This window comes from Temnothorax nylanderi, unplaced genomic scaffold, assembly GCF_030848795.1.
Source record: "Temnothorax nylanderi isolate EJ_2023f unplaced genomic scaffold, tnyl_v1.0 TNYL_tig0125_pilon, whole genome shotgun sequence".
In the NCBI taxonomy this organism is placed as follows: domain Eukaryota; kingdom Metazoa; phylum Arthropoda; class Insecta; order Hymenoptera; family Formicidae; genus Temnothorax; species Temnothorax nylanderi.
In genome coordinates this window covers 242,149-263,929 of record NW_027249187.1, presented here as the reverse complement: position 1 = coordinate 263,929, position 21,781 = coordinate 242,149, and the positions used below count along the sequence as shown (strand labels likewise).

The following is a 21,781-nucleotide window of genomic DNA, read 5'->3' as shown; positions in this document are numbered from 1 at the left end:
TGCTGATTCGCAGTGCCATCACATCCATTTTATCACCATTTTATCGTGGACGTAGGAACGGTAGGAACTACGTAGCCACATCCATTTTTCCAGATGGTAAAACGCTACTTGGTTGTCTCGGTTTTTATGCCCGTAGCTTGTCATTAGTGAACTAACCAACAAGTCTGGAGAGAAACCAAGAGAAACACGATTAACACGAACCACGAACGTTTATATATCGTCGAGCTTGCTCAACTTTCCACGTGAACGAGGTGAAGAGATGTCGGACGAAAATGAGAAGGACGAAGAAAAGCCTGTGGTGCCAAAGACGGCCGTGGATCTGCAAAGATTAAAACTAATGAAGCTAATGAAGAACGCGGTAAATGTCTGCGTCAAGGCTTCCGGATCTATCTAATGTGTTGTCAGATCAGAATTTGTGTGTTAATTCGCGCTTTATTTGTACAGGATAAGCCGGTTATGCTACCGGAACGTCCGAAGGCCAAGAATACACCCTCTGTACCGGAATTCGTTCGTAACGTGATGGGTAGTAGTGCTGGAGCAGGCAGTGGAGAGTTTCATGTGTACAGGCATCTACGACGTAAAGAATACGCCCGACAAAAATTCATTCAGGAGAAAGCATATAAGGTGATTACTGTATAGTATAATATATAAAGGGTTGCGCCTAGCAATCGTTAATCTTTTTTTCGTTTTAAAACTGTCTGTCTCTTGTCAAAATTGTAGGAGCATTTGGATGACGAATATCATCAGAAGCTAGAAGAGTATAAGAGATTGTCAGAGGAGGCAACGGCAAAGAAACGTGCTAAGAGATTGAAAAAGAAGCAGCTACGTAAGCTGAAGAAACGAATGAAAGCTAAGAAAGAGGACAACGCCGTCGTGGACGAGAAGCATAGCGAGAGCGACAGTTCGGATGAGGATGAAGAAACTAGGACTGTGGAAAGTAGTCAAGTAACTGAAGAAAATGACAGTTGTCCCAAAAACATATCTACAAGTGAAAGTGAGGTAAAGGCAACGGAGAGAGAATCACCGTTACCTGTGGCAGAGAGTCAAGATGATACATTAAAGGCACCATCTGAGGTATCAAGTGAAAATATTCAATGTGAAAGCGGTACTTGACATGTCTCTTGTTGAAATCAAGATTATGTAATATGTATAGTCAATATATTATTTATCAGTTTACTCATCCGTGATTAGAATTACATATTGTACTATATTATGTACAATTATATATATATATATATATATATATATGGTGAAAAGTCACATGTGTTTTTCTATGAACAATGTTGAAATAATTAATTTAAACTTTAATTTACATATTAAGATCTTTTTTTTTTCTATTAACAAAATTGTAAATTGCAGTAAACAGCTGGCAGAAATGTACACATTGGAAAATTATGTTGCTTCATTTTATTTTAGTTGTACAAATCTACATTGTAGAGGTAATGGCATCTAGATTGTCGTAACGATTAGTTCTTTCGAATATATTTGCTAAAGATTGAGCGATCTGTCGTTCTTCAACAGAACAACATGTGTTCCGCGCATGTTGTTCTAATTGGGCTTTTGCGTTAATTATATCTCCCAGCTTTTCAGGTAAAACAGTCTCCTACAAAAAAATTTTAATAGGAATTACAAAATTACATCCTAATCTACGTTACATTTAATTTAGCAATTTATATTTTATGTAACACACGCTATACCTGAAACTGCTTTATAAAATTGGAAATTTCTTCTACATGATCGCCAATTTCAATCCAAAGACTTTGTAGTTCGGATTTCTCTGTACAGGCAGCGACACGTCCAAGAGTAAGGCACAACTAAAAAGTATATTCAACTTGTTAAATAATAACAATAATTAAAAAGTTGATATATTATATGTTAATATCAACAATTCTAAGTATATTGTGTAAGGAAGCATTCTTACTTGTTGAATCAGTGCGTCTCGATGCGGATATTCAACGTAGCTCGGGACATGTTGAGCATTTTCAAATGCTAATACAATACTTTTCCACAACGTTACAGTATACTTGCCGTAACAGTTACACGAAGACAGTGCCCACGCGGCATTGGTGCGCACTTTAAAATTAGGACTATTGCATATCAAAGTGCAAAGTTCTGGGAACACTTGATCCTGAGAAAAATATCTAGTTTTACATATTTACACAAGATAAACTCACTGATCACATTTTTCAAGTACGTACTTTCCAAGAAGGTGGCAATATCGCATCTGGATCGTGGCTCAAAACCAATCCTAAAGCTCGGCAAGCGTTCCACCGTACCTAACGTTAAATAAAAGATCTGTTTTTATTGTGGGTAAATAAAGCAAGAAATATTTACTTATTGCAGTAAGACAATTTTGTCATATAGAGTCATATAATAAACATTAATGTACAAGCAATCGAGATGATAAGTTTGGATTAGATATAAATCTAATAAGAATATCTATTTATTTTATTATATGAGTTAATATTATAGGAATATAATTATAAGAATTAATATATAATATATCTCTAAACTACTTCTAAAATTATCAGGACTTTTCCTCTTACTTTCATATCGTTTCCTAAAATAGCACATTTAATAAGTGCATTCAGCCCTAATGTTGTATCGGAAAGTATGTGCTTTTGTGGACACAAATATAAAATAGTTCCAATTGCTCTTACAGCGTTACACTTCACTTTATCATTATCTTTTGCAGCCTTGACGCTTACATGATACAATTTGGGCAATAAATCTTCTAAAGGAAGTGGTTCTACCTCTTCGTGCTGTCTGAAAAAGATATAGATAGAAAAAATATGCCACATAAAGAAGATGGTGAAGAAAGGAAGACAGTCTGAAAGACAAACTTTTGCCTGGAAAGACAGTCGCACAAATTCGCCAATGCCCAAGCGCTTTTCACACGGACACCGAGATTTTTGTCCTCAAAAGCTGAGCAAACTGTATCAGCCAGATCCATGAGGAAGCCAGTGTCGTATTCCAATGCCGATAAAGTTACCAACATTCCTAACGCACGTAAGCCGGCTGCCCTTACAGCACTTTCTTCATCACGAACTGCTCCAAACAGTATTGTAATTATTAATATAATTCTTTGCCTCTGCAAATATAAATGAAAGTAAACATAAGCAAAATATTAGAGATAAAAAGTATTTAACTCGTGTAAATGTCGTATTTTTTAACAAGTACGTTTGGAATGTAATTGCTTTGAGATAAAGTAGAGTAAAAATCTGAATGTGATTATATCCCTTTTTATCGCAATTATTCTTACCGATAATTGTGTGAATACATTTCCACTGATGCTACCTAGACAATCGCAAGCAGCTTCTCGCAATATGGTCTGCGATGTTTGGGCGAGTGATATCATAGGTTCAAATATAATATTCCAAAATAATATGCCACTGCTATGATAAGTTTCGGTATTTGCGAGGCAATCAGACATAATCTCTAAAACCCGACATGCGTGCAATACCACTTGGCTTTCCGATTCCCCCACGACCGAAATTAAAGTCGTGGTCACTTTCTCCAAATGGGGATACACAAGGCTTCCTGTATTAAATGCCAGCCTCCCCATGAGTTTTAAAGACTGAAGTCGTACAGGTGTATTAACCGACTAAAATAGAGTAAACGTTAATTTTCCAGATTTGACTATCGGCTTTAATTACAAAAAGCTTTAAATGTAAATCACACACGATACCTTACTGGATATATTTTCTAGGCAAATGCGAATCAGCAAACAAACGCTCTCATCTTTTGACATCGATGTGATCTCATTACAGCTATTTGTTGAATTTTCGATATCTTCGACATCTATTTCCTCCTCTTCCGTTCCATCGCTCGTGAAACCAGTGTCAAACTGTGAGGTTCCCGATCCTATTCCACCCACAGTTTGCTTAGCTAATATGCTTAATATTTCCTGAGTGATGGGTTCATTGGAGGCAAATGCTTCAAAAATGGATAGTGCCGCAACTCGTACAGTCGGATCTAAGAAAACAACTTAATTGTAATAACAATAAATTAAAATTTATGTAGAATAATAAATGCGAGATATATACCTTTGTGAAATATATGCGGCTTAAAATTCCTAACTAATTTGGTAGCCAAACCCGGTTTCAGTCGTTCGTATGGTGTGCCTTGTACAAGAGCTGCCGTGCATTTTAATGCGTGCGTCAGTACAGCTACATTTTTTTCAGCTAGCAAAATTAATGACAATGTAAAATGCAATTCTTTGACCATTAAGCACACCGTGCCGAAAAATGTGATGAAAGAAGTATGATTGGTATCTTCGGCGTGTATCAAAAATGGTTTAGCACCTATCAGCAGTTCAGTTAAAGTACACAATACGTTCTGTCGTACTTTCGACACGGGTTCAACTAATATACTTCTTGTCAATACTCGTGCGTCGTTTCGTGAACCGGTAGCTACGATTTGCGGCCAGTACCCGAAAATCTCTCTACTCTGTGTGATCTCTACGAGAGTATGCAATAAACGTACAGCTCCCAATCTTACTTTCGAATCAAAATGGACAGAATTATTAATTTCTGTATCTGAAGTATCTGAATCACTGGAATATTTGGAAATTCCCGTATGTTCTGGAAGAATATTATTTCCCGTATCAGATGCAGTTTTCTTGGAAGGTGCCTTCTTGGGCTTCGCTTTGTGATTTTTAAGATTCTTGCACTTGGGAACTACGTGAACACGTTCTGGGAGATTCATTGCAGCTGGACGAAGTAATTGCGGTTTCATGACTGAGTAACCTTTGATGCCGTAAAATAGAAATGCTTGCACCACTCCTAATATCTCTCCAACAAAATCGGGAGAACTAGAGATCATTTTTTCCAAAACCATGCAATGCAAAATGTGCAAGCATGAATTAACGATCTGTAAATACGAATAAAATGTATATATAATAAAGTTTATTTTTAAATTGCGTAGAAACCAAATTACATACCTTACTATAGTATAGTTTATCGTCATTGTGGTATGGTAAAAGTGATAGAATATTAAAAATTATATCTTTTATCAAACATGTAAATTCGTCTGATATACGATAATTACTATTGTTTAGCACAATTTCTTCTAAACATCCAAGCGCATAAAAATTGATTTCAGACCATGGATTACATAGCGGATTTAAATGTTTCATTAGCAAACCTTTATCCCTGAGTAACAGACGTACATGCTGAAACATAAAGCAGTTACCTAGTTTTAACGATATACAAATTTAATTTAAATAATAATCTGTTTGTCATTGGAGAAAAAACTGTGTACTAACATGATTGATATCATCAAAATATCCAAAGTGCAAAAAGCTTTTTATAACGATCAACACATCGACCTGTGCCAGCGGTTCAGAGAATTCCAACGCTTCTAAGAGCCATCGTTTGCAAGCTGCAAATGTCCGGCCGTGGAGTTTGATGTTGCTTTGAGTTAGATTGTACAGAAATTTACAAACGTTTCGGACTAAAGATATTTCTGCAGGTAGAACAACTGCGCAAAGTTGATTCACCAACAACAGCACCGCCTGAAAACAGATTAAAATGTAATCTCAATAGATTGACAATAAAATAGCTTGAGATACAATATAAAATGTCTCAGGTCACAGATATACGTCCTTACGTCATTATTTACAATATCGAGACATCTGTAATCCAGCTCGTTGAGATCGTTCAAATATACATTGATCTGTTTCTTATCACTGAGCTTCGTGCTAGTTAACGAAAGCAATCTCTCGATTAACGAAAAAAATTGTGTTGTGGTATCACTAATTGCACGATTTACGTGTAACGAGGCCATGATCACATTCACATAGTTTTGTTATCTAGGACGGCATAAATAACTTTAATAATTTACAATTCGTGTATGTACATTACTACGCGACATCGAACGATTCTAATAAATTGTAAAATATGACGTTACTCCATTCGGTATGGTACAGTATAGTACAATACAGTATTGCAACTCGACAAAGCAGGCCAAAAAAGGAGATTATCCTATCGACAATACACTTTTTTCGGTAGGTACATTTTTCATGGTTCATATCTCGGCTAGAATACAAAGCTCTGCTTTATCGATCGTAACAAACCTGCCTTATCGACAGTAATGTCCAGTTACAAGGCAAGTTTTTCATAAATCTTCGTCTGCCCAGACGCAGTATGTCACCGTTTACCGTACAATTTGTTCTGCAATGAAAATATTGGAATGTCAGAATTATATTTTTTACAATATATATATATATATATATATATATATATATATATATATATAAATCATATACTGAGTTTATATAGATGCCAACAAGAGTTTAGACGCATTCAATGTTGCTACATCTCGTCGGTACGACAGGAATGATAACCTGATTCCTGTCAACTTTAACGTTTAATATCTCGCGTCGCGCGGGGCAGAGCGATACTTTTTTCTGCTGGATTCTTTCGTTTCGTGCAAAAACACGTCGATTGAGCATAATTTCATCGATATTTGAGGTGAGGCCCCTAAACTGCATGTATAATAATTACCACGTACGGAATACACTCTGTATATATTTTATTGGTATTTGAGGACAATTAATTAATATGAGTACCTACATTATAGATATTTATTCAACATTTTTTGAAAACCGTAAACAGAAACCAAAAAAACATTTTAAAAACGAGAGAAGCACGTCAAGCGGTTTATTATGAGTAATTCTGAGAAAATGAAAATATATTTAATTAATAAAACGCTTTTGTATTGCGGATTTTTTATGGAATTAACATATATTTAGAAATTTGTAAAAAAATATATAATTATTACTTAGAAAAAAAATTATATTATCCATTTTATAGCAATTTAAATTAATTTTTAGAGGACGGGAAGCCTATTTTTAGGCTTCAAACTGTGTTTTTGCGCTATATATTTATGGGTTTTTTGGGTTGCTGATCGAGTTCTGTAGTTTCGGGAATCAAAGGAAAAAAGTAAGAATGACCAATTCCGAGAATTGAAGTGATTACTCGTCTTATCTTCTGAAGAAAAGTCTTCAGGATAACGACAATGCGTAGTACGTTTAAAAAGATGTATTAATCGAAGATCAAAATATGTTTTAAGTGCGATATGCCTCCGTGTACATATATTGTATACCTTGCTTTGAAATATATCATACAAAACACCATTATTAAATGTATGCATAAACATCGCAAATAAAAAATTTCTTATTATTATCGCAAATAAAAAAATTTTTTTTTACAAAATCCTTTTTATGAATTTGTTTGCATTTTTTAGCTCTGAATTTCGAAAGATATTTTTATAACGATTTTACAAAAAGTATTTCCATATTTTTCATTCAAATTTAAATATAAATAATAATTTTGTGAAATTTACAGTTATATGAATGTTTTATACAATTTTTTCATTTTTGTTAGCCGATGGGAAGCCTAGTTTTATGCGGGTTGGGTTTCGGAACCATTGAATAAAAGAATAAGTACGGATTCTTAATTAATAAAAAAAATTACTATAAAGTAAGGTTTATTTTTTCGACACTGTGATATACAAAACTCACCTCAGGCCGTTCCCAGATTTAAAAAGTCGTCGTCCTCGCACATGTCGAAAAAAACAACGAATGCTTATTGATTGCAATTGCTTTCTGTGGTGAAAACGGACTTTGTGAAACATATTCCATCCACACATACAACTAAAATTACAATAAAATTAAAAGATAAGGGAAGAAGCACGGCGTATCAGAGATATATATTTTCTCGCATAAGATAAATACGCTATCTATCACAAAATTATATGTGCCATATTGAGTATAATTTGACACTACGAATTTTATAGTGTATAACTTTCTTTTTATAGAAATTGTAGAAGCGGCTGAGACATGTTACAATAATTACTGGCGAATGTCAACCTTGCCATCGAATTAATAGCACTGCACTATAAACAATAGTGCTTTTGCAACGTCCGCGTTGATTCTCAACATTTTTATAGGGAGTAATAATTTGAAACGTCGTCGGTCATAAGTGTATCAGATAGCCTACTGGCAAACAGTAGAATTACAAACGCAGGCGCATTCTGAATGTACTGTGAAGATAGTGTGATCATCGTTCACGTACTTATCTTAGGAATGCGATAATATTGAGAACTCTTAGAATATGATATACTCGAATATCTTCCACGCGCGTACTTATTTCAAAAATATAATAACACTAGAGTAATCCCTTAGGATGAATCATTTAGGCCGGTATTCATAGTCGGATCTTATTTCAAGATTATCTTAAGTAATGTCTTAAGATGCTAATACGGCTCTGTTGTGCGATTGGTTCATAACATCTTAAGATTGTACTTAAGACGGTCTTAAATATAAGATCTGACTATGAATACTGGCCTTAGACTAAAGCTTTCCAAAAAAATGATAAGATATATCCTCTTTGGTTCCTGTAAAAAGAGAAGTCTCGAAGACTGTAGAGACAGTTCCCGAGAATTTCTTGTCAGTTCTTCAAATTGCGGTGCGTATTTACAACATAGTTTATATTTCATCGTGTAAAGTCTATTGTAAGTATAAAGTTGTGCTACAAATTTCTTTTTTGTGGAATGAGAATTACTTATTATAACGCCCACTGACTCTCAGCGTAATTGTTCACAAAATAGCTATGTTTGAAAAGCTAAAAAGCAAGAGAATAATATATCACACCCTAGAAAAATACTGTCACAATTCAAAAAAATTCGATTTTGAGTTAAGCCCATAAAAAATAGCCTAAAATGTTATGTGTCACAAATTTATAGGTGAAATCCATTTCACGAGGCAGAAATGTTGTTATTTTTTTTAAATTGTTTTAAAAGATTTTGTCGTTGATTTAGAATTGTTTTTATATCCAAATTGATTTTATATCCGAAGTTTTTTCTTTATTTGAAGTGTATCATGATAATAATATTTATTAATAGCTATATTGCAAACAATAATTAAATTAAAATTGATTTGTGAGATTGCAGTCGTATTATTATAATAAAATTTTAGAGAAAAATGTCCGAAGAATTTATTTGCAATAGCGGATTCAGATATTTTCACACAATAAAGAAATGCCGCGTTTGCAAAAATCGCCTAACTGGGCACAAAGAACTTCTCCCATTTTGGGCTCTCCGGGTCCAGTCATCTGCAATTATATATAATTTTGTAGATTATTATGGTAGTATTAAAGAAAAAATAGTTTAAATAATCTTTAAACCCCCCGCCGCACCGGAAGCAGTTTTGACCTCCTAGGTCATGTTCCAAAACTCACTCTGGGTAACTAAAATCTATAGTTTACGTCACACGTACACTATAGCATTTTAGTTAACTAGAGTGAGTTTTGGAACATGACCCTAATGATGCCATTTTTATTCGTTCGATGCATGGCTCGTCATCAGAGCTATCCAAGATGACAAATGCATTATTGCTATAGTCAGAAGGTATCTGACGTATTCTTAAAAAAAAAAAATAAAAATAAAAAATGAAAAATAAAAAACAACAGGGGCTTGATTCTTGAATTCATTTCAAGAAAAACGTATGCGCAAATGTTGTTCTTACAGAAAAGTCGATTGGCTGTCGCATAATTTTTAACCAATCAACTTGCAACGTTTCTGTAAGAACAACATTTGCGCATACGTTTCACTTGCGAATGAATTCAAGAATCGAGCGCTTGGTATGTACATACATCTACAGCTTCATGCTCCCTCCGCCCAGCACGGACTTTATTAGCATCGTTGTCATCTGCTGACTGTATCTAATACCGAAATTAATACACGATGTTTTCATGCTTGCAATCAACTGATGAGTTAATTCTTATTTTATAGTTAAACATGACTCACAGAATTCTAGTTTTTGGTTTTATCCTCGCCTAAAGATTTCTGTTTGCGTTCAAGCTACCTCCTCATGATAACAACGGCAACAAACAAAATATGGAATATCTATTTTTCGGTATATTTGTTGACGCATTTGATTGGCTAAGTTTTTGATTTTATATTTAGTTAAGTTATATTTGATTAAGCAGGCATTAATTTTACTAATTCATTATTTTGTCATGGTAAAAAGAATCGAAATCAGTGACACAATTAGTGATGTCCATACACGGAGAGAATTTTCTCTTAAAATTTACCTTGAAATCATGGTAGTTATGGGACAACATGTACCACCAAGAATTTTATGCTATTCTGATTAATATCCACCATAATAAAAAATATTAATATCTATTACATTAAAATATAAAATATGTTTGATTAATTTTACTAAAATATATCTAGGAAATTTCAATAATTTTTCAAAATTTACTAATCTGCTTGGTAATTTTTATCACGTTGTTTGTAATATGTCGTTTGTATATTTTAAAAATTCCTTGGTTGCCAAGTTGTTCCAAGTTTGTAGTGAATTTAAGGGTAAAATATATAACAAAAAATTCTCTCCGTGTACAACGATGGTAACGATGATACCAATGAAGTCTGTCCTAGACATAAAGCGGCGGATGTACGCATTAATGACGCCGTCTGTACCAGTCGTTTTTTATTTTCTTTTGTATAGAGGTATACCTTCTGAGCATAGCAATAACGTATTTGTTATCTTGAACAGCTCTGATGATGAGCCATCGAACAAATAAAATGACATCATTAGGAGGTCAGAACTGCCTTCGCCGAGGAGGTTTGAAAACCTAAAATTATTTTTTCTTTAATACTACCTACATTCTTATTACCTACATTCTACAAGATTATGTATGATTAATGACTAGGCCGGGATAGCCCAAAACCTCTTATAAAAATAGGCGAAGTTCTTTGATTTCGCGTGCGTGAAGTAAATTCACTTGACTTGCGACATTCTTTCATACCACATTCCATCATTATGACCCCATTAAATTTCTATACATTAGCGACAATGGAAACACTAGCGACAGTCATTGTTAGAATAACAAACACCTCTTAAAAATTACAAAAATAACATCTGCGAACTACCGACAATCAACCAAAGATGAACAATATTAATAGAATTTCAAAGAACTTGTAAAAGTTAATAAAGATTAATTAATAATGCTTAAATTTTCAGGGGAAAAAGGTCTCCAATTTCTTTGCGCTTCGTGTCTCGAATTTTAATACATAAATAATCAAAAGTCCCGATTTTTACCATAATACGCGTGGACAATACAACGGCCATAAAAAATACCTTTAATAAAGACACGTATAGTATAATCGCTTCAATTATAAATAATCGAAAATAATGTGCACATGCTAGTGTCTTTCATGCAATAATATGGTATGTATATTTGCATGCAGTATTTTCCGGAGTTTTCACATCTAATACAGCTCACAAAAACGTTGTCAAAAGTGTTAATAATTTTATTAGTCGTCATTATTGTCTGAATATCGACGCAACTGCATAATAATGGGAAATTTGCAGGGACAGCACGCGAAACAGTCTATCATGAGTCCGCTAAATACGAAGGTATTACTGTGCATTGTACTCTGTTTGTCAATGTGTCAATATACTCAATGTCAATGTACTCTGTACTTGGGAAGCGAATCTAGAAACATCACATGCGACAATCCCATCGATGCTATAGTTCATGACGCGAACAATGGTAAGACAAAACAAAAATTAAAAAAGTTTTAGTTAATTTGGTAATTATTTAGAATAGGGTTTTTCCGAATTTTGATATTTTTTTGCGGCTCTCTTGGTAAAAATCTTTATTGTGACTCTGACAGTGATAATCAATCGGGGGAGCCCGAAAAATATGTACCCTACCTATTTTTTTTTAAGTATCGTTCAACTTTCCACGAAAACGTTCAATTTTCTTTTATTTGAAAGTACACATGTAGGCGGGGGTGGATGGGAGTTGACCTCGGTTTGCATGGATGTTTCTTTGGACAGCATTGTACTTTCCGCATTATCATTTTTCGGGTTTTCAACTTTCCACGCGAACCGAGATCCACCCCCGCTGACCTTCGTCTACATGCGTACTGTCTATACATACATTAGCAAATTACTTCCTTTAATATTAACACAAACTGTTTGACACCAAAATGACGCAACAAAATAGACATGATTCACGAATTACTACCGGTTCTTTTCAGGACCAAAATCGGTCCTTTTAAGAGCCACTATATATTTATAACGTCGGAAGATCCGGAAAGCCACGTCGGAAAAAATAGGTAAAAAATAAGTAAAAAAATAGGTAGGGTACATATTTTTCGGGCTCCCTCGATTGATTATCACTGTCGGAGTCACAACAAAGATTTTTACCAAGAAAGCCGCAAAAAAATATCAAAATCTGGAAAAAACCCTATTCTAAATAATTACCACCGAATTAAGCTAATAATAATCATATTTTTCGCTACACTGACATTTTTTTTTAATAGATGAAGCAATAACTGACATAACGGAGGGATCCACAATTGCGTTAAAGTTCCCAAGCTTTCCATACATGGTAAAAGTGCACCAAATCTTGGGCGGCAAATACTTGACACCGTGCGCCGGCACGATCTTATCCAAAAGATGGGTTCTCACAGCCGCCCATTGCGTCGGAAAAAACCCCGGAACACTTTTTGTAGATTTCGACATTGACGAGTTTGACATTAAACACCGTATTCTTCGAGTCCTCGGTATGTCGATGATTGTAAATTGTAACTCAAGCGTTTATACATTTGCAATACGCCAAAAGGCTATAGCTTATTATACGCTATGCAAGGACCAACGGCCGAATTGTGTGTACCTGTGTGTGGGCGTTTTGCGATTGTCGGCTTGCTTCATCGCCTATGTCGACATTCATAGGTGGAATCCGGATATAAGGGCACGATATGCCGTACGCGTAACGAGAGCAAGAGAAATAAACGCGAAAGAGATTATCCCACTTCGCCGGATTAAGATAACAAATTTTTAGTTTCGCGAGAATTCAGAAATTCGTCGACAGTTAATACCGCGGAGAGATGTGCATGATTCCCTGCGGGGCCCTCCCCGTACATCTGCAAAGTACGTTTCGAGTAGGGCTGTTACTTTTTTGACAACTTCGAAGCTTCGGAGCTTCGAAGTTTCGAACAATATATTTGTGCGAATGTCGAATTCATTTAAAGGACGCTAAAAATATTGTAAAAAAAAAGAATTAGTTAATATATATGCTAAAAAAATGTGTAATTATTCCTAAATTACAATCTTGAAATATTATAACATGAATTATTACATGTTTAAAATAGAAAAGTTTTAAATAAAAAATTAAGCCGTTCTTATTGAAACATGAAACGAGTTTTCGGAAATATTTCTCGTTCTGAAATTATTAAATAACACATACTGCGATATTTGTCCTCAATATGAGGACAATATGCTATAGTTGTTTGAAGTATATCTATCACTTAAAAGATTAATATTGCAATTGGTATTTATATATCTTATTTAAAAAAATATATATTTATCAAGAATAATTGTTAAGTTATTTATATTTGTTTATCGCAAAATTCGTATGTGTACATATATATAGCGAGAATAGCACGCGTTGGCTAATGTATAGTTTTTAAGAGTGGAGATTACTTTTAAACTTTCAAAAAATCAATTTTTTTAAAGGTTGAACATTTTATAATATTTTTAAAATAAAACATTTGTTACAATTTGAAACATTTACCAAGTTACAATATTTTATTGCGTCAGAGATTCAAATTGTGTTATATACTGTCACTGAAACTTTAATCGCGTGTTTTTCGAAAATTCATCAATTAGGTGTCCAACACATTTTGCTTTTAATCTATATAAAAATTGTTAAGACAATTAACAATTAACAATTCGTTAACAAAATTATTTTTAAACTAAATATAAAATTAAAAAAGAACTAAAATAAAAACTAAATAAAACTAAATAAAACTAAATATTTTTTGTCAAAAAAAAATAAAAGTACATGGCTTTATTACTCTAATAAAAATTTGTTTTGAAAAATAAAAACATTTGTCGAAACATTCTCAGAGGCCATGCAGCTCCGTTGCGACGCAATAAAATATTGTAACTTGGTAAATGTTTCAAATTGTAACAAGCGTTTTATTTTAAAAATATTATAAAATGTTCAACCTTTAAAAAAATTGATTTTTTGAAAGTTTAAAAGTGATCTCCACTCTTAAAAACTATACAATAGCCAACGCGCGCTATTCTCGCTATATATATGTACACATACGAATTTTGCGATAAACAAATATAAATGACTCAACAACTATTCTTGATAAATATATATTTTTTTAAATAAGATATATAAATACCAATTGCAATATTAATCTTTTAAGTGATAGATATACTTCAAACAACTATAGCATATTGAGGACAAATATCGCAGTATGTGTTATTTGATAATTTCAGAACGAGAAATACATATTTCCGAAAACTCGTTTCATGTTTCAATAAGAACGGCTTAATTTTTTATTTAAAACTTTTCTATTTTAAACATGTAATAATTCATGTTATAATATTTCAAGATTGTATAATTTAGGAATAATTAGACATTTTTTTTGTATATATATTGACTAATTCTTTTTTTTTACAATATTTTTAGCGTCCTTTAAATGAATTCGACATTCGCACAAATATATTGTTCGAAACTTCGAAGGTTCGAATTTAACTTCAAACTTCGAAGCTTCGAAGCTTCGAATATCAAAATCTTCGAAGCAAATCACCAGCCCTAGTTTCGAGACGCGTGGAACGGCCGGACGACAGCGTAGTTCGCCGGCACACTTGTGAAAATAATGAAATATGCAGAACACAATACGTAAGGCATTTCTATAAAAACAATGCATAATGGTTATTCGTATTTAAGTGTTATATTAGATCTTATTAGATATCTGTGCGTTTTATCTATAATAAAACCATTGCCTTTCTATAAATGTTACCATCCGCACTATTTATACACTGATGCCTACGTTAGTAGGTATCGAGAGATACGTTGCAAATATTGCCATTTCGACGGGATTACGTAAGGGTTTAATAATGAGAAGTGAGATTGCCGGCGGCGTGACTACGGCTCACGAAACTTGCAAATAAAACGTGCGTAGTAAGCGTAGTTACGCAATGCACTCTTCGCGGACACCCTGTTCATATTCCAAGGCCAGCAGGTAGAGCTCTTTGGGAGTTAGGGTTTTCGGCGAAGCCTCTTACGACGGTCATCGATCCCCTACTACGCAATAATAATTCGGAGCCTCGTGTACCGTGACCGAATGCGTGTAATACATAACGTGATTGAAGCCCGGCAATTACGACTTAACTCAATGTCAATCGCGACCCAGGTAGCACATATTAGTTTCATATACGTTTTTTGAACGTATACATAGTTTCATAACCGTAAAGAACCGTTAAGAAACGTTTGAATAAAAATGTTTTTGAAACCATGATTTAAGAAACGTATTTTTTACGTTTCTACAGTTAACAAAAATACCTAATATTTGTTAAATTTTTCCTTACAAAATTATAATTTGCTTTATCTATATATATAATAGCTTTAATAGCCTTTTTTGAAACATTTAAATTTATATTGCACTAATTATTGCACAAAATAAATCATTTTATACATGCACATATATCCACTTATTTACTTAAATTAATTTTGTCCTACCGGTCATAATCTATTTGTCATCGGACAAATCTGAGCTTAGAAAACTTCCGACAGTTGCAAAATAAACGTTCTGCTGAACGTGGCCATTCAAAGAACATTTATACGTGTGTTTCGTTTTGAAGAACTTCCTGAACTGGTGCACATCAGTAATGCAATTAAGTTAAAGTGAGACAAATATATTTTGTTTCACTTTAACTTATTGCACAAATGTGCACCAGTTCAGGAATTTCTTCGAAAAAGAATAGACGTCATAGGTGGTATATGCATAAAGCTTCTAGAACATTCTCACGCATCATGTCTCAAAGACGTCATAAACACGTTCAAAAGACGTACAAAGTAGGAATTTTAAATGTCTTTATCTAAAATGTCTTTATCATTAAAACAAAACGTTTCTATAATAGTTTTTTAAACGTTATTTTATCGGAAAAGAAACGTTCCATCGAACGTTTTTCGAATGGACATTTTTACTCATGAAAAACGTTTCTAGAAATCGGTTATAAAACGTTTCGGAAAAACGCTTATAAAACATTTCTGAAACGTGTATGTGCAACCTGGGTAATGATATTGCCTTACTCTATATGCCACAAGATATTCCTTTTCCCAATATATACATAAGTATTTTTCGTAGTGTTTACTATCATCAACAACTTTGGAATTGGTCACAGTCTTCTTCGATTCCTCGGTGTGCTAATGATTTCGACTCAAGCGTTTATACATCCGCAATATGCAAAGGGCTACAATGATATTGCCTTACTCTATATGCCACAAGATATTCCCTTTTCCAGTAAGTACATTTAAATTGATATTTCTCTGTCTTCTTTTTTTTGCGCTTATTTATATGTCGGCAGTAGTTAATTATTCTATGGAAAATATGCGGAAAGTTAATAACGATTTGAATAATAAGGTCTTATAAATGTGGAACGGAGACTCGTGAAAATCAAAAATCGTATTGTATATCTACGTACGGCTTCTTTTATAATCTTGGATATATACTTTGATGCATACTAAAAAAATGTCACAAATTATAAAACTTAGGTACTGAAAAAGTATTACGAATGTATATCATGCCTTAATATTGATTTTAAGAAATTATTAGTTAAATATAATATTTCTGTATTTTAGATCATACTCAGCCAGTAAAACTCGCATATAATTACGAGAGCTTTGTGAACAAAGATGCTTATGTGGTCGGTTGGACAGAAAATAACACGGCTACCGAAAGTATATGGGAGACAATGAAACTTAAGTACGCCATGTTGCCGATTATAGAAAATAATGTATGCAGGCAATACTGGCCCATCAACGACAAGCACATTTGCACGGCCGCAGGATTGGGACAATTCGCTTGTCCCGAGGTAAAACATAATTACAAATAATAAAGTTATTGTTTATGATAATATACTACAAAAATGGCAAGTATAAGTGTAATATTCTAACGCGCAGCATAAATAATATTATATCGTTTAATTTAGTCAGCTTTAATAAATAAAATTCGAAAGTTTCTCTCTTTTCGTAACAGTTATTTAATATTTGTTAAATAATATTTTATTTTTAGAGAAACAGCAGTGATCCTCTCATCGTAAGAAAAAATGGCCAGGACTTTCAAATAGGTATTATGACTTACGGAGACCAATCTTGTCCTGACAACTTACCTCGAGTGTATACTAAGGTTTCTTCATATATAGACTGGATTCGCGAAGTTATGAAGCTACAGGGTTGGGAAGTAACTCGTTACTTGTAACGAAGTTACAGTTACAGTTATATATATTTTTTTTGGTAAAATATTGGTATTTGAAAAAATACCGCCGGCATTAGCGTTACCCAAAGCGTACCACGAGGAGGTTGCCCGGCCGGATTTACGCGGTGCGCACACACACACACACATACACACACACACACACACACACACACACACACACACACACACACACACACACACACACAGTCATGAATGAGTTTGGAGTCATAAAATACTGCAAAAGTGACGAGTCGCGGGGTCTCAGCTGAATGACACACATACACACATGCGCGCACGCGCGCATAACAAAGCGTAAATCCGACCGGGCAACCTCCTCGTGGTACGCTTTGGGTAACGCTAATGCCGGCGGTATTTTTTCAAATTTCAAAAACACAAAACATTAATTTCTTATAAAAAAAAGTTTTTCTAACTTATGCTGATACTTACTCATCTTCAATGTATTGTCAGCGTAATTGAAAACAGTTTTTTAACGTCCGCCAAACGTTATTTTTAATTTTTTTCCTTGATTTTCACTGAAATTAAGCAATTTTACAATTGTTTGTACGTTTTGCCCCGTAAAACCATAGTGGCCACCATGAAGAAAATCTCATAGCTATTCGGCAAATTTGTTTTAAATGTAGGGTACTTAAAAGTACAAAAAAACGTAAAGAATAAATTTTTGTTGTTCTGCACAATTGTTTTTTGGATCTAAATAAGAAAGTAAAAAATTGCAAACTTTTACGATATTTTTACTCACTTGTAATGTATCCAAAAATTTTTATGAAAAAATTGTCGATTATACCACTTGATAGAGCAAAGTTGTAACTTTAAGAATCCATTTTGCGAATTGCGGTACAATGATTTTTAACGGAGTTATGAGCAATCAAAGTCAAAATGCTCATTTCTTATTCAATCCGCGATAACTCAGTAACAAAAAATCGTAGAAACATTTTCAAAAAAAGATTTTGTAGGGAAAACTTCGAGCTTTCACATTGGAAAGTCAAAAAATTTCGCAGGATTTTTTTGGGCACGTGACAGGCTCACAAAGTGAGAAAAAAGTTTCCCATTTTGTCCAGCTCGTGGTTTTCTATATGTAAAAATTACCAAACTCACAGAAACTAAAAGAAAATAGTGATCTTCTGAAAGTAGAGATTTCAAGCTTTAAAACCCTTTTTTAAAACTTAAATTTTGTTCATTTTTAACAAAGATACAGCTGCTCAAATTTTGCCTAGTTTTTAAAAAAATTTAAGTGTTTCTTTAATTCTTGTGAGGAGTTTATTATTGCGCACATACACATTGCACACATAATATTATTGCGCACATAAAATAAGAAAATCATATTAACACATTGTACACATAACGTATTACACACATACACTTTGCACACATGACATTATTGCGCACATACATATTGCACACATGACATTATTGCGCACATACACATTGCACACATAATATTATTGCGCACATAAAATAAGAAAATTATTTTAACACATTGTACACATAACGTTATTGCGCACATACACTTTGCACACATAATATTATTGCGCATATAAAATAAGAAAATCATATTAGCACATTGCACACATAACGTATTACACACATACACTTTGCACACATGGCATTATTGCGCACATACACATTGCACACATAATATTATTGCGCACATACACATTGCACACATAATATTATTGCGCACATAAAATAAGAAAATCATTTAATACATTGCACACATAACGTATTACACACATACACTTTGCACACATGACATTATTGCGCACATACACATTGCACACATAATATTATTACGCACATAAAATAAGAAAATCATTTTAACACATTGCACACATAACGTATTACACACATACACTTTGCACACATGACATTATTGCGCACATACACATTGCACACATAATATTATTGCGCACATACACTTTGCACACATAATATTATTGCGCACATACACATTGCACACATGACATTATTGCGCACATACACATTGCACACATAATATTATTGCGCACATAAAATAAAAAAATCATATTAACACTTTGCACACATAACGTTATTGCGCACATACACTTTGCACACATGACATTATTGCGCACATATACATTACACACATATTAATATTAATGCGCACATAAAATAAAAAAATCATATTAACACTTTGCACACATAACGTTATTGCGCACATACACTTTGCACACATGACATTATTGCGCACATACACATTGCACACATAATATTATTGCGCACATACACATTGCACACATGACATTATTGCGCACATACACATTGCACACATATTAATATTAATGCGCACATAAAATAAAAAAATCATATTAACACTTTGCACACATAACGTTATTGCGTACATACACTTTACACACATGACATTATTGCGCACATACACATTGCACACATGACATTATTGCGCACATACACATTGCACACATAATATTATTGCGCACATACACTTTGCACACATGACATTATTGCGCACATACACATTGCACACATAACGTATTACACACATACTATAAAAATTATACTTACAACATTTTTTATATATCTTACTGTTTCGACAATAATTACTTACGCACATAGTACGGATGAGCATGGATAGCGTATATACGGAGGCGTTTGTAATTAATTCTTGAAAATGGTTTATCGTAACATAACTTTATCATATATGGTTGAATTCGTAAAAAAATAACCTCTTATTTGGTGATAAAAAATTTTGAAAAAAATGTATTGGTGGCGGGGGTATATTTAAAAATAAAAGAAATAAAAAAATTATTTTGTCATTATTTCAAAGTACTTTTAAAGCCATTTAATTTCCATTTTTGAAAAGTTTTCTATCTCGTATAGTTTCGGAGATATTCGACCCGAAAGAGAAAAACCGATTTTTTCGAAGGGGTGTTTCACCCCCTAAAGATGAATTAGGGCCCCTATAAAAAAATACGTGTCTGTTGGATTTTTGTGTTTAACAACATACTTAAAGGAAATTCAAATCGGAGCCGGACAGTTGTGGTAGTTCCCTTGTTAGTATAATGTTTGTATGACATAATTTAATATTGTCATCACAATTTTATAATTTGAGACATAAATTAGAAATAATTTAAGAAATAAATTTAGATTATTTAAAAAAAGGTTCTCTACATGTTAGATATATAGTTTAATTAAAAAATCGTTAAAGATAAACTGTAGAAAAATACGTGAAAAACTTTAAAATTATCAAATATTTTTATCTGTCTTATCTTTTCTTACCTATATAGCAAGAATACAAGGTCGGACTAATGAAAAAGTTCTGGGACTGATAAAATAAAAATTACAGTACGTAACACAGAATAATATAAAAAGCTTTTTAATTTAAATATATTCTCTTTATACATCCATGATTTATACGTTGCTTTATACGTCGCTTGTGTAGATCCTGGAATGTTTGAATAAATGTGTCGGAAGAGAGGCTGTTAAATTTGATTGATCGTTTTAGAAAGGTTAAATTCCTTTGAATATGTTGATGTCGAAATGTCTTGCCTAGGATGCTTTTGGTAAGCAACCTAGCAACAACATCGCTGAGGAATATATTAAAAATTAAAAAAGCGTTTATTTTATTCTACGTTATGTTGTGATTATTGTAATTTTTATTTTAAAAATATTGAATAAAAATTTATTGTACAAAGCTTTGTTCCCGAGAAAATTATTATTATGTACTTATAAAAGTATTATTGTATCAAATATAATATATGCGCATTTCTTTTTCTTTATTATTATTTATTATTATCAACCTTGAATATTAATAAATACTTTTAATTCGTTTCACTATTTCTCATTTTTTAATTTAAGCTCTCACTTACGACATTTTGAATAAAATTTTTGGTGAAATTTGTTTAAAATTGAGATCATCTTCAGTCACAAAATATGAACGAGATTATGTTACAGCATATGTAATAGGTCTTGCATTTTTGCTATTAATTGCAAGGTAATTGGAATAGAAAATACATAGAAAATCAAAATCAATATCTTTAAACTTCATAAGTCTGTTGCTATTCTCTGAACATTCGTTTTCAATCAGAAATTCAAATTCGAACGAACAGAAGACCCAAATAATTCTCTGATTTATAAAAGCACGTTATAGAGACTTGATAAATACAATTTTGAGATTAAGTTTAAGATTTCACAAGGCCCAAAATCTATTTCTAGATATCTGCCAGAATACATTTTAGCACAAGTATTTTATTTAGAGATTTTATTTAGAGATACATAAATTATTTAGAGATACTGATCTACCGACTGGAGAAGAGAAATAAGATGCACATATTTAAAATGTAATAAACGTAGGGGAGAGTTGGATATTACCGCGCGGTTGACAATTCCGCGCCACTGTTTAACTCAATAACTATTTGTATTACGCGCCTACAATGATCTTAATATCATAGACTAACACGGAATACCCCCCGCGAATGCGCTGTCAGTT

The 21,781-nt window shown here is 33.1% G+C and overlaps 3 protein-coding genes across 7 annotated transcripts; 2 read left to right on the top strand and 1 right to left on the bottom strand.

The window, feature by feature from the left end:
• The first annotated feature begins 120 nt into the window (after nucleotides 1-120).
• Nucleotides 121-1,176, top strand: LOC139776676 (uncharacterized). 2 transcript variants are annotated; one of them, XM_071713531.1, is made up of 3 exons: nucleotides 121-364; nucleotides 445-624; nucleotides 721-1,176. In XM_071713531.1, exons 1-3 carry the CDS (start codon nucleotides 260-262, stop codon nucleotides 1,111-1,113), a joined length of 678 nt encoding a protein of 225 aa, XP_071569632.1. In that variant the 5' UTR covers nucleotides 121-259; the 3' UTR covers nucleotides 1,114-1,176. The 2 variants fall into 2 exon arrangements, with proteins under 2 accessions (XP_071569632.1, XP_071569633.1); XM_071713532.1 differs by having other exon boundaries at nucleotides 123-358.
• A 216-nt stretch (nucleotides 1,177-1,392) lies between these two features.
• On the bottom strand, nucleotides 1,393-7,657 carry LOC139776672 (HEAT repeat-containing protein 6). Of its 4 annotated transcripts, XM_071713519.1 has the most exons (14): nucleotides 7,526-7,657; nucleotides 5,911-6,173; nucleotides 5,611-5,812; nucleotides 5,267-5,515; nucleotides 4,943-5,173; nucleotides 4,047-4,872; nucleotides 3,689-3,975; nucleotides 3,263-3,604; nucleotides 2,844-3,091; nucleotides 2,547-2,766; nucleotides 2,199-2,276; nucleotides 1,922-2,128; nucleotides 1,698-1,814; nucleotides 1,393-1,603 (listed from the first exon to the last, which is right to left on the bottom strand). In XM_071713519.1, the coding sequence occupies exons 3-14, from the start codon at nucleotides 5,785-5,787 to the stop codon at nucleotides 1,427-1,429; spliced, it is 3,159 nt and encodes a 1,052-aa protein (XP_071569620.1). In that variant the 5' UTR covers nucleotides 5,788-5,812; nucleotides 5,911-6,173; nucleotides 7,526-7,657; the 3' UTR covers nucleotides 1,393-1,426. The 4 variants fall into 4 exon arrangements, with proteins under 4 accessions (XP_071569620.1, XP_071569619.1, XP_071569621.1 ...); XM_071713518.1 differs by lacking the exon at nucleotides 7,526-7,657 and having other exon boundaries at nucleotides 5,611-6,001; XM_071713520.1 differs by lacking the exons at nucleotides 5,611-5,812; nucleotides 5,911-6,173; nucleotides 7,526-7,657 and having other exon boundaries at nucleotides 4,943-5,193; nucleotides 5,267-5,397.
• Nucleotides 7,658-10,943: 3,286 nt separating this feature from the next.
• On the top strand, nucleotides 10,944-21,071 carry LOC139776673 (chymotrypsin-1-like). The gene is made up of 5 exons (XM_071713523.1): nucleotides 10,944-11,564; nucleotides 12,343-12,585; nucleotides 16,189-16,344; nucleotides 16,683-16,915; nucleotides 17,116-21,071. The coding sequence occupies exons 1-5, from the start codon at nucleotides 11,369-11,371 to the stop codon at nucleotides 17,299-17,301; spliced, it is 1,014 nt and encodes a 337-aa protein (XP_071569624.1). The 5' UTR covers nucleotides 10,944-11,368; the 3' UTR covers nucleotides 17,302-21,071.
• The last annotated feature ends 710 nt before the right edge of the window (nucleotides 21,072-21,781 follow it).